At 44.9% G+C, this 17,262-nt stretch overlaps 1 protein-coding gene across 2 annotated transcripts in view; it reads left to right on the forward strand.

Annotated features, from left to right (window-relative positions):
* Window positions 1-16,777, forward strand: part of DCUN1D1 (defective in cullin neddylation 1 domain containing 1) — an 85,375-nt gene extending 68,598 nt beyond the window's left edge. For both annotated transcript variants that reach the window (XM_075340571.1, XM_075340570.1), the window contains exons 5-7: window positions 16-98; window positions 963-1,059; window positions 9,491-16,777. In XM_075340571.1, coding sequence (XP_075196686.1) covers window positions 16-98; window positions 963-1,059; window positions 9,491-9,570 — 260 coding nt within the window. In that variant the 3' untranslated portion in view covers window positions 9,571-16,777. The remainder of the gene's footprint in view (window positions 1-15; window positions 99-962; window positions 1,060-9,490) is intronic.
* Window positions 16,778-17,262: the final 485 nt, after the last annotated feature.

Here is a 17,262-nt window from a genome sequence, read left to right on the forward strand (position 1 = left end):
GTTATCACTTTGCAGACTTAGAAATGGCCATTGCCTATTGGAATTTAGTACTAAATGGAAGATTTAAATTCCTAGACTTATGGAACAAGTTTTTATTGGTAAGTTTATTTTGTTACATTCTGTTGTTATTTTTTATGCTGGCGCCACTTATTGGAGTTAGCTTTGCAAGTCAATGTCTTATCTGCAGAGCTGTTTTAGGGCGTTTTCCCCCTCAGGTTGGTTGGAACCTTATGACATATTATTGTTTTAATTGATGGAGGGTTGGATGGTGGTCCAATTTTCTCAGGTGTGGAGAAGATGGAAAAAAAAGTCATGTTCATTCTGTTAGTCCGTGAAAAGTGGACCAGACTCGCATGTCATCTGAGCCTTCCATGGACCCATTGACTTGCATGGCCAAGAGCATGCGATTTAAGGAAGAAACTCTTGCATGCTGGAATTCTTTTTACTTTTTTTTTTATTCCTCTGACATTCTCGGTCTGAGAATAAGATCACACTTGTGTATGGCCCCATAGAATAACATTGGTCTGAGTGTGATCTGATGTTTTGTTGGACCTCACTCAGCGCAAATGTGGTCTTCTGCACTTCACCTTACAGTTAGATATATGTAGCATCATACTTCAAATGGAGGCTTATGCATTTAATACACAATAAAATAACACGTAAATAATGAAGGATTTCTCACCGAATAGTATTTCTTCTAGGAAAGAAATTTGTGTCCTAAATTTGAGGCATCAAACAAAGCTTATATTAAGTTTGTAGGCTCTGCACATGACAATAGAGGGGACTCTTGCAAGTCTCTAGTGCTCAGCTCTCCTTATCTTTTGTCATATTTGGATATATTACATTTAAAACAGTATAATTTGCTTGTGACCAATCAGTTGTCACATAAATAGACTTTTATTGCATATAGTTTTTATTTCTGTGAAGCTTGTACCTGAAAACCTCTTTCTTCTTGTACCAAGGAACATCATAAACGATCAATACCTAAGGACACGTGGAACCTTTTACTAGATTTCAGCACAATGATAGCAGATGATATGTCTAACTATGATGAAGAAGGTAGGTACAGATGTCAGTCTGTAGTCCATGACTTTGTCAATTTAAAGGTTGTGATATGTGAAGATACAGAAAGTAATGTAGACTTCATGTCCCACATGTTAGTGATCATACAAGTGTTGAAATGGTTCTTCAGGAACACAACATTCAGGAATTTAATTAAAAGGAATGTTTCATTCGTAGCGTTCAGAGGATCCACTGTTGATCAGCTTAGTGAATGGGATGAGCTATAATGTACGTGGCAGAATTGCATGGCAAAGGAACCTGGTAGAGCTGTAGCCCCTACACTGTGATGATCAACAGAGGCCCAGAGATCAGACCCCACCAATCTCACCCTAAAAGGGAATCTGTCACCAGTTTTTGCTACCCCCATCTAAGAGCAGAATGATAAAAGATCAGAAACCAGGGTTCCAGCGTTATCACTATGCTTGAGAAAAGCCTACTGCAGCTGAAAGGTTGCATGGATTCATTTCACTACATGTGCTTCCTCACACTGCCTGTGTGATGCCAGACAAGGAAATCAACAGCCATCAATGAAGATAAAGGGGTTGGTACTAGCAGGGGAAATAAGCGCTGGAGGCATTGGCTCCTTAAGTGCTCTGCCAGGTTCAGGGCACCCAACACTCGTTTGTATATGAATGAAAATCCTAATAGAACAACAAATAGAAGATATACGAGGGGCGATTCAAAAGTAACGATAATAAACACAATGAATATATTAAAAAAAATATATATATATTTCTTTGTCGCTCCATTGGGGTGTATAGCTTCTGCCTCCGGAGGCCACACAAAGTATTACACTTTAAAAAGTGTAACCCCTCCCCTCTGCCTATACACCCTCCCGTGCATCACGGGCTCCTCAGTTTTATGCTTTGTGTTGAAGGAGGCACACATTCACTCAAGCTCCCATTTTAGTCAGCAGCAGCTGCTGATTGTATCGGATGGAAGAAAAGAGGGCCCCCGGCATGCTCCCTTCTCACCCCACTAAGTCGGCGGTGCTGTTAAGGTTGAGGTACCCATTGCGGGTACAAAGGCTGGAGCCACATGCCGTTTTCCTTCCCCATCCCTTAGAGGCTCTGGGAGAAGTGGGATCCTAACCGGTCATCCATTCACTGGGACCGGGCTCCCTCCGCAGCCCCTGTGGGAATCTACCGGACAGGAGACTTGGTATCATCAGGGACAGGGCCCTGCATCTAAAGGTACTCTGTGTCCCCATGGGGACGGTGCATGGAGCGCTTGTGTCACAGACGCTGCAGCGGCTGCTGTTTTTTTGTGACGACCGGGACTACCGCGCCGACCGCGCCTGTTTTGCCGGCCGCGGTATTAAATTTAGTCCCCGGCTTCATGCGGCCTAGTACTATAACTCCCGCCCCCGGGCCTGCCAGTCAGGGGTAAGGGCGGGATGGTCGACCTGACGTCGACAGTGAGGGCTGGAGCATACTTTAGGTGTCCTCCTCCCCCCTCACTGATCACTGAGGGGCACCAGATTCCCGCACTTTATTAGTCGCCGCCCACGGCTCCCTCCTCCCCTGAGAGCTCCGGCAGCCATTTTTACAATCACATTCTGCCGGTGGAGGATTTCAGGAACGAGCTCTACAGCTCCGGGAGGCCCAAGGCAGGGAATCTGGTGGACACACAACCGCTTTGGGCGGTCGGTAAGCCACACCGGTCCCCCTAGGGTGCCGAAGTGTGTATGTATATATGTATATATATATATATATATTTTGTATACATTCTCTCTGTTCGGCCGCATTGTTTTGCTTTTGGCTATATACCCTCAGTGATCACTCTCCTAGGAGACAACAGCATGTCGTCCACAAGGAGCAAGGGTGCCAAGACACAGGGTTATTTTGCAACCTGTACCTCTTGTGCGGCTATGTTACCTGCAGGTTCCACCTACCCTCACTGTGAGCAATGCTCGGCCCCTGTTGCACTCGCTCAGCCGGAGCCTCGGGCACTGGTGGGACCCTCGGCTCAGGCAGAACCGCCTGCTTCCCCTGTCCAGGTGGCAGGGACAGAGTTTGCAGTTTTGGCTGAGAAACTCTCTGAGTCGCTTTCACAATCCATGGCTCAGTCTATGGACAGATGGTCTGCTAAGATACTAGAAGCTTTGCAGTCCAGATCGGTCCTTACACAGGCCCCGGGCACTGTGGGATCATCGCCCCCAGGCCCCTCTCGGTCTGCGCCGCAGCGTGCTCCTGGGGTGGCACCTAGATATCACGGGGAGGACTCCGGCACGGACCGCAGTCCCAGACCGGCTAAGCGGGCTCGCTGGGAATCTTCCCCGACTTCATCACGCTGCTCGGGGTCTCAGCTTGAGGACTCTCTGGAGGATGAGGCGGATGTCGCAGCTCAGGGCTCTGATCCTGACGTTGCTCTCAATCTTGATACACCTGAAGGGGACGCCATAGTAAATGACCTTATAGCGTCCATCAACCAGGTGCTAGATCTTTCTCCCCCAACTCCACCTATAGAGGAGTCGGATTCGCAGCAGGAGAAACACCAGTTTAGGTTTCCCAAACGTACACGGAGTGCGTTTTTCGATCACTCTAACTTCAGAGATGCTGTCCAGAAGCACAGAGCATTTCCGGACAAGCGCTTTACTAAGCGCCTTATTGACACACGTTACCCCTTCCCCTCTGACGTAGTTAAGGGTTGGGCTCAATGTCCCAAGGTGGATCCTCCAGTCTCTAGACTGGCGGCTAGATCTGAGAGAGAGGGGAGCCAGCACGATCTGAAATTGGCATGCATCATATAAAAAGTGAAAATTCACAGATTTATTCCAACTGTACTACAATAAAAAAAAAATGAGATTTTTAGCAAATAATTGATCAATTTTTTGAGCCACCCCTGCCAACGTCACGGCAAATCTCAATAGGGGGGTCCTACTCTACATTCTGTATTTCATGTGCCATGCGGCCTCCTAGATAAAGTTAAAAGCAGAACCATAATAATAGATCTGTAGTATCAGTGGCAGATGGTTCATCGCTCAAGGATGCCACTGACAGGCAGATAGAGCTCCTGATGAAATCCATCTATGAAGCCACAGGCGCGTCTTTTGCCCCGGCCTTTGCAGCCGTGTGGGCACTCCAAGCTATCTCAGCTTGTCTGTCTGAGATTAATGCGGTCACACGTACCTCTGCTCCGCAAGTTGCGTCTTTGACTTCTCAGGCGTCGGTATTTTCATCCTACGCCATGAACGCCGTCCTGGACTCTGCTAGCCGTACAGCGGTAGCGTCCGCCAACTCGGTGGCAGTCCGCAGGGCCATGTGGCTACGCGAATGGAAGGCAGACTCTGCTTCCAAGAAGTGCTTAACCGGTTTGCCATTTTCTGGCGACCGATTGTTTGGCGAGCGATTGGATGAAATTATTAAGCAATCCAAGGGAAAGGACTCGTCCTTACCCCAGTCTAAACCAAACAGACCTCAGCAATGGAAAATTCAATCGAGGTTTCGGTCCTTTCGGCCCTCAGCTAGGTCCCAATCCTCCTCGTCCAACAGGCCACAGAAGGGCCAGAGGAACTCCTATGCATGGCGGTCTAAGTCACGTCCTCCAAAGACCGCCGGAGGCACTGTCTCCAAGGCGGCCTCCTCATGACTTTCGGCCTCCCCAAACCGCATCCTCGGTCGGTGGCAGGCTCTCCCGCTTTTGCGACGCCTGGTGGCCACATGTCCAAGACCGATGGGTGAGAGACATTCTGTCTCACGGTTACAAGATAGAGTTCAGCTCTCGTCCTCCGACTCGTTTCTTCAGAACATCTCCGCCCCCCGAGCGAGCCGATGCACTTTTTCAGGCGGTGAACACTCTGAAGACAGAAGGAGTTGTGATCCCCGTTCCCCTTCAGGAACGTGGTCGCGGTTTTTACTCCAACTTGTTCGTGGTGCCAAAAAAGGACGGATCATTCCGTCCCGTTCTGGACCTCAAACTGCTCAACAGACACGTGAGAACCAGACGGTTTCGGATGGAATCTCTCCGCTCAGTCATCGCTTCGATGTCCCAAGGAGACTTCCTAGCATCAATCGACATCAGGGATGCTTATCTCCATGTGCCGATCGCACCAGAGCATCAACGCTTCCTGCGTTTCGCCATCGGGGACGAACACCTTCAGTTTGTGGCACTGCCTTTCGGCCTGGCGACAGCCCCACGGGTCTTCACCAAGGTCATGGCATCCGTTGTGGCGGTCCTACACTCTCAGGGCCACTCGGTGATCCCTTACTTAGACGATCTCCTAGTCAAGGCACCCTCCCGGGTGGCATGTCAACACAGCCTGACTGTTGCTCTGGAGACTCTCCAGAGGTTCGGGTGGATCATCAATTTCCCAAAGTCAAAATTGACTCCGACCCAATCACTGACTTACCTCGGGATGGAGTTTCATACTCTCTCAGCGATAGTCAAGCTACCGCTGGACAAACAGCGTTCGCTGCAGACAGGGGTGCACTCTTCTTCGGGGCCAGTCACACCCCTTGAGGCGCCTCATGCACTTCCTGGGGAAGATGGTGGCAGCAATGGAGGCAGTCCCCTTTGCGCAGTTTCATCTGCGTCCACTCCAATGGGACATTCTCCGCAAATGGGACAGGAGGTCGACGTCCCTAGACAGGAACGTCTCTCTTTCCCTGGCAGCCAAAACCTCTCTTCAGTGGTGGCTTCTTCCCACTTCTCTGTCGAAGGGAAAATCCTTCCTGCCCCCATCTTGGGCTGTGGTCACAACGGACGCGAGTCTGTCAGGGTGGGGAGCGGTTTTTCTCCACCACAGGGCTCAGGGAACCTGGACTCCGACAGAGTCCTCCCTTCAGATCAATGTTCTGGAGATAAGGGCAGTGTATCTAGCCCTAAAGGCGTTCCATCGGTGGCTGGAGGGCAGGCAGATCCGCATACAGTCGGACAACGCCACGGCGGTCGCGTACATCAACCACCAGGGCGGCACGCGCAGCCGTCAAGCCTTCCAGGAAGTTCGGCGGATTCTGCTGTGGGCGGAGGCCACAGCCTCCACCATCTCCGCAGTTCACATCCCGGGCGTAGAAAACTGGGAAGCAGACTTTCTCAGTCGCCAGGGCATGGACGCAGGGGAATGGTCTCTTCACCCGGACGTGTTTCGAGAGATCTGTTGCCGCTGGGGAACGCCGGACGTCGATCTCATGGCGTCTCGGCACAACAACAAAGTCCCGGCATTCATGGCACGGTCTCAAGATCACAGAGCTATGGCGGCGGACGCATTAGTTCAGGATTGGTCGCAGTTTCGACTGCCTTATGTATTTCCTCCTCTGGCGATGCTGCCCAGAGTGTTACGCAAGATCAGGTCCGACTGCCGCCGTGCCATCCTCGTCGCTCCAGACTGGCCAAGGAGGTCGTGGTACCCGGATCTGTGGCAGCTCACGGTGGGTCAACCGTGGGCACTCCCAGACCGACCAGACTTGCTGTCTCAAGGGCCATTTTTCCATCTGAATTCTGCGGCCCTCAACCTGACTGTGTGGCCATTGAGTCCTGGCTCCTAGCGTCCTCAGGGTTATCTCAAGATGTAATTGCCACTATGAGACAGGCCAGGAAACCAACGTCCGCCAAGATCTATCACAGGGCTTGGAGGATCTTCTTATCCTGGTGCTCTGATAAGGGTTTTACCCCCTGGCCGTTTGCCTTACCCACTTTTCTTTCCTTCCTTCAATCCGGAATGGAGAAGGGTTTGTCTCTCGGCTCTCTCAAGGGACAAGTATCGGCGCTTTCCGTGTTTTTTCAACAGCGTCTAGCCAGGCTTCCGCAGGTCCGCACGTTCCTGCAGGGAGTTTGCCACATAGTCCCACCTTACAAGCGGCCGCTGGAACCCTGGGATCTTAACAGGGTGCTAAGGGCTCTTCAGAAACCACCTTTCGAGCCGCTGCGGGATGTCTCTCTATCACGTCTTTCGCAGAAGGTGGCTTTTCTAGTGGCAGTTACATCGCTCCGTAGAGTGTCGGAGCTAGCAGCGTTGTCATGCAAAGCCCCCTTCCTGGTTTTTCACCAGGATAAGGTGGTTCTGCGTCCGGTCCCGGAATTTCTCCCTAAGGTGGTATCCCCTTTTCATCTCAATCAGGATATCTCCTTACCTTCATTTTGCCCTCATCCAGTTCACCAATGTGAAAAGGATTTGCACTTGTTAGATCTAGTGAGAGCACTCCGGCTCTACGTCTCTCGCACGGCACCCCTGCGCCGTTCTGATGCGCTCTTTGTCCTTGTCGCTGGCCAGCGTAAGGGGTCGCAAGCTTCCAAGTCAACCTTGGCTCGGTGGATCAAGGAACCGATTCTTGAAGCCTACCGTTCTTCTGGGTTTCCGATTCCTTCAGGGCTGAAAGCCCATTCTACCAGAGCCGTGGGTGCGTCCTGGGCATTGCGGCACCGGGCTACGGCTCAGCAGGTGTGTCAGGCAGCGACGTGGTCTAGTCTGCACACTTTCACGAAACACTATCAGGTGCATACCTATGCTTCGGCAGATGCCAGTCTAGGTAGGCGAGTCCTTCAGGCGGCGGTTGCCCACCTGTAAGAGGGGGCCGTTTTTGGCTCTTTTTATCAAGGTATTCTTTTACCCACCCAGGGACTGCTTTTGGACGTCCCAATTGTCTGGGTCTCCCAATGGAGCGACAAAGAAGGGAATTTTGTTTACTTACCGTAAATTCCTTTTCTTCTAGCTCCTATTGGGAGACCCAGCACCCGCCCCTGTTCCCTTCGGGCTGTTGTTCTTTTGTGTACACATGTTGTTCATGTTGAATTGTTCCTTTGGTTCATGGTTTCAGTTCTCCGAACATCCTTCGGATTGATTTTACCTTAGACCAATTTATAAGTTTCCTCCTTCCTGCTTTTGCACCAAAACTGAGGAGCCCGTGATGCGCGGGAGGGTGTATAGGCAGAGGGGAGGGGTTACACTTTTTAAAGTGTAATACTTTGTGTGGCCTCCAGAGGCAGAAGCTATACACCCCAATTGGCTGGGTCTCCCAATAGGAGCTAGAAGAAAAGGAATTTACGGTAAGTAAACAAAATTCCCTTCTTTTCTACATAGTCTCCTAACAAGTCTATACATTTAGTCCATCTCTTTTCTAAACTTAGAATTCCCTTCGAAAAAAATTCTTGATCTTGACCCTCAAAAAAATCCTCAACAGCGGTTATCACGTCGCTATTGTCAAATTTCTTGCCCTGGAGGTGTTCCTTGAGGCGAGGAAAGAGAAAGAAGTCACTGGGGGCTAGATCTGGCGAATAGGGGGGGTGTTCCACCAGTTCAAAGCCCGCTTCTTGAATGGTTCCCATGGCAACTGCAGCTTTGTGAGCCGGCGCGTTATCTTGGTGAAACAGCACTCCAGCCCGCAGTTTGCCGCGCCTTTTCTCCTTGATAGCCTCCCGCAATCTTCTTATTTGTTCTGCGTAGTAGGAGCCTGTAATAGTGGCTCCCTTCTCCAAATAGTCCACCATAATAATTCCTTCAGCGTCCCAAAAAACGGACGCCATAACCTTCCCTGCTGAGCTTGACACTTTGAATTTCTTCGGCGTCGGTTCGTTTCCATGTCATCGATTGTTGTTTAGTTTCGGGATCAAAGTGGTGGATCCAGGTCTCGTTCATGGTCAAAAAATGTGACAAAAAATTCTCCTTGTCTGCTTGGAACTTTTCGAGATTTGCTATTGAAATGTCAACTCGTTTCTTCTTTTGCTCGTCGGTTAACATTTTTGGCACCCAACGCATGGAGACCTTTCTCATATGCAATTCTTTTGCAAGGATTCTTTGAATACTGCCATATGATATCCCTGTGACCTCAGCTACATGCCTGATAGTCCCTCTTCGATCTGCCAATACAACTTTTTCAACTTTTTTCATGTTTTCTTCATTGAGGGACGTGGATGGGCGTCCTTCATGATGTTCATCTTCCGTCGATGTTCTTCCCAGCTTAAATTCCTTGGCCCAGCGTGCAACTGTGGAATATGGAGGAGAAGAGTCCCCCAATGTTTCCACGAAGTCGCTGTGTATGTCTTTGGTAGTCATTTTTTTGAAGCAGAGGTATTTGATGACAGCTCTGAGCTCGTTTTTTTTCCATTTTGATGTTCACTCCTCGGCAGTTCATATTCAAATGAATGTTGCTCCCTAGAATCGTGGCCTATTTAAGTGATTTTTTTTTGTTTTTTTTTCCTGGACTGGTGGGTACCTAAGAGAGAAGAAAACATTTTATTTTAATTCCTGTGTGCAATAGAAATAACAGATTATCATTACTTTTGGATCGCCCCTCATAAGTGTGTGAATGCGTTTACATTTTACATTTTAAAGACCTGCATGAATATATAAGCGGTCAGGGGGCGGGGGGGGTTGAGCTCGCTGACAGATTTTCTTTAAATTCTTGCAGCCTTTTGTTTTTTTTTCTGATTAAACAGTATTCCTGTTGTCATCTGTTGGAATTCCCTAATTTGGTCTTATTTCCTTTCGCAGGAGCATGGCCAGTTCTCATTGATGACTTTGTGGAGTTTGCACGTCCTCAAATCGCAGGGACAAAAAGTACAACAGTGTAGCACTAAGGAACCTTGTAGAATGTACATAGTCTGTACAAAGGAACACAACAGAAAATTGCAGTCAAATTCTTCTGACTGGACTAAAGTGAAGATCAGCTCTCTCAAAGGGTTGAGACAAACATTTGGAGACATCTTAAGACCATATCCTATTTCTTATTTTTTTTTTTTATTTTTCTGGTGGTGGTTTGGGCCTTTCTTCTAGTCCCGGAGCGCAATTTCCACTTCATGTTTCCATATTGTGGATTTCATCACATATCTGTGGAATATCCTAGTCTGCTAACTCATAACATTTTAGATGAATTCTGTGGTTTTCACATTCACATGAAGCACAATGGAGCCTTCATCTGCTATCTTCATCATGGCCTTGGTGAAGCCTTTGTTAGTTTCACAGCCTATGTAGGTTGCACCCCATCAATTCGAGTGCGGTTTCTCTATAAGGGTCAAAGCAAAGTGCTGTTCATGGCCAGATGTGGATTTCGGCAACACAAAGGTAAACTGCTTGGAAATCCCAAAGTGGTGACTGAAGTGGGAGAACATTGAATTCAGTGATCATACATGAACTTTGCCCTTCATCCATATAAGTCGGTAAATTGTTAACACCATGGTAGATTTTGGATCATTTACTGAAGATATTCTGTATTTTCAAGAAACAAAAAAATGCACTTATTTCTTACTTTAGGTACAGCGGACGTGAAGGTTTGTATTCGAGTCGGTGGTCGTGCTTGGTGTCAGTACACTTCTGTATTGTTGGTATTTAAGGAGAACGTCCACGTTTCTTCATTTTTATTTGGGTAAAGATCATTTTGCTTGTCAGAGCACTCTTCAGTATAGTATGTCCTTTGTATTATCAAACATTCATCTGTCTATTTCGGCATTGAATTTTTACAGAAGGTGAATAAATAAACAGTATCTCATGAAAACATGGAAAACATATCTGCACTAGAGAAGTGGACATTTCAGATAATGACAAAAACTAGTTCAATTGGGGTCACACGCAATGTAATGGCTCATTTGAAATGAATTATTTTAAGAAATGAGACCCCCGCTCCAGAATGCCAAGCTCAGTATCTGTTTCTTTCCTCTTTACACCTGGCGGTTTCCATAAAATATTTGACTAATGTATTTTTGGTGTCACATTAATTAACACTTTTCTCAGCCCTCTTAGCTTTTTGTTCTTTTGTTATTCTTGACAGTTAGTGTGCCGCCGATTATTGATGGCTTTTAATTTCTAAAATTTAAATGAAAAGAGTATGGAGTATGAATTTAATATCTAGCGGTCCAAGACAGCAGAAGTAAAGCCAAACTTAACGCTTATGTCATCATAAAATTGAAAAAGTAACAGCGTTGCTTGTCATTTTACGTCCTAAGACTAGGGCTGCATGGTTACCTTGGTCACGTCAACTGTCTTGCCACCATGGTTCGCTGTGTGCTGCCGCAGTGACAACCAAATCGCAAGAGATCCAATATCAGATTTTTTTCTTTTTTTTGTGACTTGCCTGTGCCAGTACCTTGATGTCAGAATGACTCTCTACTTATTTTGCACTGTGATGTAGGACTGGCACAGAGTAAATCTTGGTCTCGTAATGCATTCGGCCAAAGTTTTCATGTAGCCCTAGCCTAAATGTCACAGTTTCTTTTTCAACTTTACGATAATATATAAGCATAAACGGTTTTTTTGTTGGTTATTTGGCGTTTTGTCTGCTATTGAAATGTCACACCAAGAAAGCACAGAACTGAATTGGTAGGGCTTGTAATCCTTTATTTTCTACATGCAGTAGGATGCTGTGGTAATAAAGAACACTACACCTCATTTCTGGTTCCATCAGTAATGCAGCAGAGAAAGATTTACCCTGACCTAATTATATTAAGATCTAGCTAGTTTTCATAGCCACCTTAGGCTTCTCATGTACATGGCAGAGGTTTATACAGGGAGGTACTCAGATTTCATGTTGGTCCATATTCTCCTCGATACTTCGTGACTGTACAACACACTAAAGGTGTTCACAGCATACAGTGGAGCATGAACAATATATATTTTTTTTTTATTCTGTATGAAAGTGAGTAAACCTTCTGTATGGCTAAATATACAAAAGTCATCGGCACAGTATAGCTTTGTACAACCTGGAACTTTTACAAGTTGGGTGCAACCATGTGCTCGAGGTCTTTGTATAAGTGAATCGTTATTGGTTAGTAATGAACTATGGCAAGCTTCAACAACCAACCATGGTTAAAAATAATTCTGGTAAGCATCAATGTTCCACTATTGCAGTAAGATCAGTGCTTTGCTCTGTTCTGGGTATAATGCGAAAGCCGTGACAGATTTTTTATGCCTTACGTTTCTTGTCATGCTGTCTCAGGCTGTGTTCACGTGTGTTAATGTCTGTTGGTTTTGGATGGACAAATCAGCATTGCAATTAAAAATGAAAGCCATGATATTTGAGTGAATAGGCCTTAATCTGTTTTATTTATAACAAATAATATGAAGTAATCAGAATGTGAGAAAAATCAAACAACTTCATTTTGCAAATGCTGTTGGGTCTCCAAGAAAGTTTCTGAGCCCTGTTCTTCCACCCTTCTCATGGAGAAAGTTCTTTAGTTCTATTTGACCAGATGCTTACAGATCGACCGCAAGTCATGCTCTTCCTGCCTCCTTTCAAAAAAAGGCTGCGAGTCCTGCTCCCCTCTCACCAATGATTGACAGCCCACACACAAGCTCCTAATAGAAATGCTGTCAATCATGGTGTTTGGACAGGTGAAGCAGGACTTGCAGGCTTTCTCTAGGAATCCTGTCACCATTTATGTTTTTACATGAAAAGTTTGTATGAAATAATACAAAACTTTACATCCCCAATCTCATTACCTTCCCTCTTCTAAATGCTACTCTTACAAATATTATCATAGGAGACCTGAAAAAAAACGGCTGTGATCTGTGAATAAAACCCATAAAATTATTAGGTGTGTAGCCCAAACTCCTCTTCTCTGAAACAATGCATGTTAAAAGTTTAGTATTTTTCAAGAATGAAGCAGCCTGGTTTTAACCCCAAAAATATTAAGCATGTGTATTTTAGACAACAATCATTTTAATTTGCGGCAATAGTGTTCTCTAAGCAAATATTCTTGAAGTAAAAAGAAAAAAATAAATGAAAAAATGAATTATGTTCATAGTGTTAATGGAAAATGTCTACATGACACCATGTGCTAATTTTTCTGTGTTTTTAAGCATATACATTGTTTCAGGTGGGGTTTTTTTTGTACAGAATTGGCTGTTTGTGTGTGAGGGGAATTACGTATACAGACTCCTCTGCAGTCTTTCTCTAACAGTTGTCCCTCAGCTAGTAGGTGGTGACTAACTGCTCTGATTGCTCCCATGCACAGTACAGATGGGGATCAGGATCTCCCCTATCTTTTTGTAGTGCTTTTATCAGAAACAGCAGCATGGAAGACATGATACAATGGTACTGAACAGTGAGGTAGTGAATCCAGTTCTGGAGTGACACAAACAACTTTGTAGGGCCAACAAAGTCATCTGTGTATCGTTCTGCAGCTGCTTCCTCCTTATTTACAGTTATAAATTGTTGCCAATATTAGGCTGGATCCCACGGTATGATTTATATTTTCATCGTATTTTGAGCTAGGGTTACTAACAATAGGAGAATCAAAATGCCTTTAATATGTTAAGACTATGATTTAGTTACACTAATATATAAGTATTACAGGCTCTCCTACTTGCTAATACAGCCTACCTCACCGACTGCACAGCTCTCCTGTTCTCAAAATGGCAGTTAAGTGGTTTATACTTTCAGGAAAGAGGACCTTAAATGCTTTTGATATCTAAAATAACAGAGAAGTACTCACCAGGGTCCATCACCGGCTCCCCGTGGTGCTCGAGCGTTGACGTTTTTGCTTTAGCAGTGACGTCGCATCATCAGCGTGCATCACCACTGTGGCTGATCACTAAGTTCAGTGGCTGTACTGACGCAAATAGCATGAGCCACTGAGCTCAGTGATTGGCTACAGCGGTAATGCTGGCTGTCTACATAATGTCACCACTGCAGAAAAAGCAGAGATCCGAGGAACAGCGGGTACCCGGTGCTGGACCCAGGGAGGGTGAGTATCTGCTCTGATTTGTTACTTTATAGTGTTTGGAGATCACTTTTCTGAAAGAGGAAACCCCTTTCCTGGAGAAGTGCTTGACTAGATCTGTTCACCAGCCTGCTCCAGCTGAAAACAATACACATGTGAAAGCCATTTTTTGTAATTGGAGGAAGCCAAGGACTGGTCTGGTCACATGTGTTCCTCCATCAACTGGAATTCCAAAGACAGTGCTGTGAGAAAGGCTGCACTAACAAGAGGGCTGCACTTAAAAGATATCAGAGCTGAATCTGTTTTTATGTTTGTCAAGAAAACATCTCATCTCTTGTTAAAGACAAAGTGGACAACTGTTTATCACATTGTTATAGTTAAAATTAATAAAATCGTCCATTTTCTTTCCAGCACTGACACTCCGCTGCTGCTCCCGCCCTTGTTGACAAGCTGCAGCAGACACACGTGCTGTAGTTCTGACGTCACGGCTGCGGCCTGTCAAAAAAAGTGGAGCAGCAAGAGATGATGAGTAAAACTATTTTTAATTCAAATAAGCTAATGACGGGGTTTCTACAAAAATATTTTGTCTTTCCAACATTCATTACTTTGAGAGAAGGGTCTGTTGCTTAACCGAAGACTGTCAAGAAATGCCATGTTCATCAGCCTATGGCAGTTCACACTCTCTGTTTAAAGCCTAGAATCACACATGCATTTGAGCGAAATCTGAGTGAATCCAAATGGGCTGAGCATTATATTGATCAGCGACGTTTAGACAATAGCACTAATATGTAGGTGCTTATGTACTGCACCTCTATTTTCAGATTCATTTTGAACTAATTGAGGAATTTCTATGTGGTAAGAACTAAAGACAGAAAATCATGAAAAAATGTCACAGATTAATTTCTGAGGTCTAAAAGTATCTAAGAGTACAATGTATTTAGACTTCAGGGCTGTCAATGATGTAATATATGATTTCGGAATATCATCTGATCCTGTTTTGAAATCTGTGCACATGGATGTCTGTGAACAGTGATATGTGGCATGAAAGGCCTATGTGTACGGTAAAAGCCAAACTGACCCCTAACAGCTTAGATTGAGAGAAATGTTGCATTTCAACACACATTTAGGAATAAGCCAGATAGATGATCATTGGCTCAGCAGTGACCTTGTGGGTTTGGCCAGCATAACGTCTTCTAGAAGTCATTCATGTAGATTTGGAAGACCATTTCAGTCTTGCACTAGTTCTGCATTAACATAGGTAAGGTCAGTATCAGAAGTGTATAATGTGTTTGCATTATAGTCACCTCGATGTAGTCATAGTTTTCAGCCATTTCAGTATTCAGACTACTATCAATCTTTAATTTGTACCAGTACAGAATATAGCTGAGAGCTGTTCTAAACACCTAGGCAAATATTATTCAAGCCCAAGCTGCAACAAAATGGCCATATACTGGCTTCATGTATATTACATTAGGTCAATGCAAGTTAGTAAATCTATTGTATAACTAGTTTTTAGAACATGCCATTAGATATATGCTGCCTAAACAACAGGTAACAGGGATCCAAGCCTGGCTGCAAAATTGGAGTCAAGAATGTCTGTGTGAAATGCTGCAGTGTTTCAGAGAAAACATACTGTAGTGTGAGAAACCGGCTGAGGAATATAGGCAGACAACTGACCAGACCGGCTGGCTTTTCCCTGCCATGCTCCAGTTAATGGACAGCTTTCTCTGATGTATGTACATAGGGAAAAACCTATCAATCATCTTGAGTGGGATGATGCCGGCTGGGGCCGCACCAACCGGCTTTTCAAATTATTTGTTCAGAAAGACCGTGGTATTTTAGAGAGAGACATTTTTGGGCAGTATGTCTGTTATATTGAACATATGGATTCAAACTCTTGAGTTCCAGTCTATTCACAGCAACGTTTCTCCTACTTTTCCTATATGTCCATACTAGAAGGGCTGCCCATCAGTAAGACCCCATCCTGCGGGATCACATCTGCAGTAGGGATTTAAACTAATAGATTACAAATCTGAAGCTGGTTCTTTCTCCACAAAACCATTCCAATCTGCTCAGCATCTGCCACTGTACTCCATAGTGCCGGCAGCTATGTCCGGTCAGGTTCTCGGGACATAAGAATCTTTAATTAAATTTGTGAAGTAAATCATGCCATTCCACTTTATTTTTATTTAATTGACTAAAACCACAGACTTCCTAATGCCCTTTTCACATTTTCAAAGTTTATAGTTTTATGATAGAAATTGAACACAGTGTTTCATGATTTGTGAAGTTAACCATACAAGATTGTTTCATATGTGAGAGCCTAATCAGGAACTGTTGTTACAGATTCTGCCATATTGGAAAGGTAGAATAGCGCTCTTCCCATCAATACAATAGATCCCACTATAAATGAAGGAGGTGTGTTAGTTACTGGTGGTATCGATCATGCATTCATGGTTATGACAAAAGCTGCAGTGTAGTCGTGAACAAGCAATCATTTTTTTTTATAGCAAAATAATGCTGCATACCGTGTATTTTTTTTTTCTTTTTTCCTGTGAAAACAATGGACCTAATTATAAGGCAATGGGGTTTGTTGTGTAACCGGTCGAGAACAGCATCCCATTATAGACTAATGCCACAACATAAATATGAATAGTAAGGCTCTTTTCAGTTTAATCCTAAATAAACCAAAAATACCTTGTGATATGCGTTCCACTTCATAGAAAAAAATGTTATTTACAGCAGAAGATAATGAGCCCCCTTTCATTTTCACTTAAAATACCAGATAATGCAGCAGAAGTTCAATCCACATTACAATTACTGTGTAATTACAATAATCCTTTATGTGAAGTGTGTAGCTGAGAAGCCATGACTGAATTTTGAAGCTGGCAACAACCTGAAATGTAACATGTGAAACGTATTTTAAAAATGTTATCTTTTCAGCAAATGTTTTGTGTTGATAACGCTTGGTTGTGTAATCTGTTACCTTTTCATATTTTTTATAACTTTAACCTCAACTGTGCTGTTTTCTCATTGTTCCACTCATCACATCTTATTTTCCAAGCTGAGCAGAAAGGTACAATGTTTTTTTTTTGCCAAATATGAATAAACATGTAAAAATACATTGAAAGTCTACTGTGTGTTAATGAGAATGAACAGATGTGTTACGGGCCGAGGTGCTGCCGTGCCTCGGTCGTCTTCTTCCTCATCTGGCCCTTCCTTGCGACGTTATAGTCGTCTGGCAGCTTCAGTCTGTGGGGAGAACTTTCTATGGTTCAGGGACTAAGTTCCAAAAAGCAGCTACTGCACATGTGCAGGAAAACAATGCTGTTTCCAAGCGAAGTCCAGAATAGGCCTCAATGAGCATGCTCGCCACATGGCAGCAGCTGATTGGCTGAGGTGACATCCTACTGACATGCTATCTCCTTATTGGTAGTGGGTGACCTCACCGATGACGCTCTGTAGCGCTATTAGCCGAGGTTCGGGCTGGCTATGGGCGCCACCATCTTGTGGGCGGTGACCAAGTTATAAAAAGTCCTGGAGCACGCACGTGAGTGCTCAGTCGTTTGTCCATGCATGTGGTAGACGCCCATGCATGTGCTCTCCTCC

This window comes from Anomaloglossus baeobatrachus, chromosome 3, assembly GCF_048569485.1.
Source record: "Anomaloglossus baeobatrachus isolate aAnoBae1 chromosome 3, aAnoBae1.hap1, whole genome shotgun sequence".
NCBI classification, from domain to species: domain Eukaryota; kingdom Metazoa; phylum Chordata; class Amphibia; order Anura; family Aromobatidae; genus Anomaloglossus; species Anomaloglossus baeobatrachus.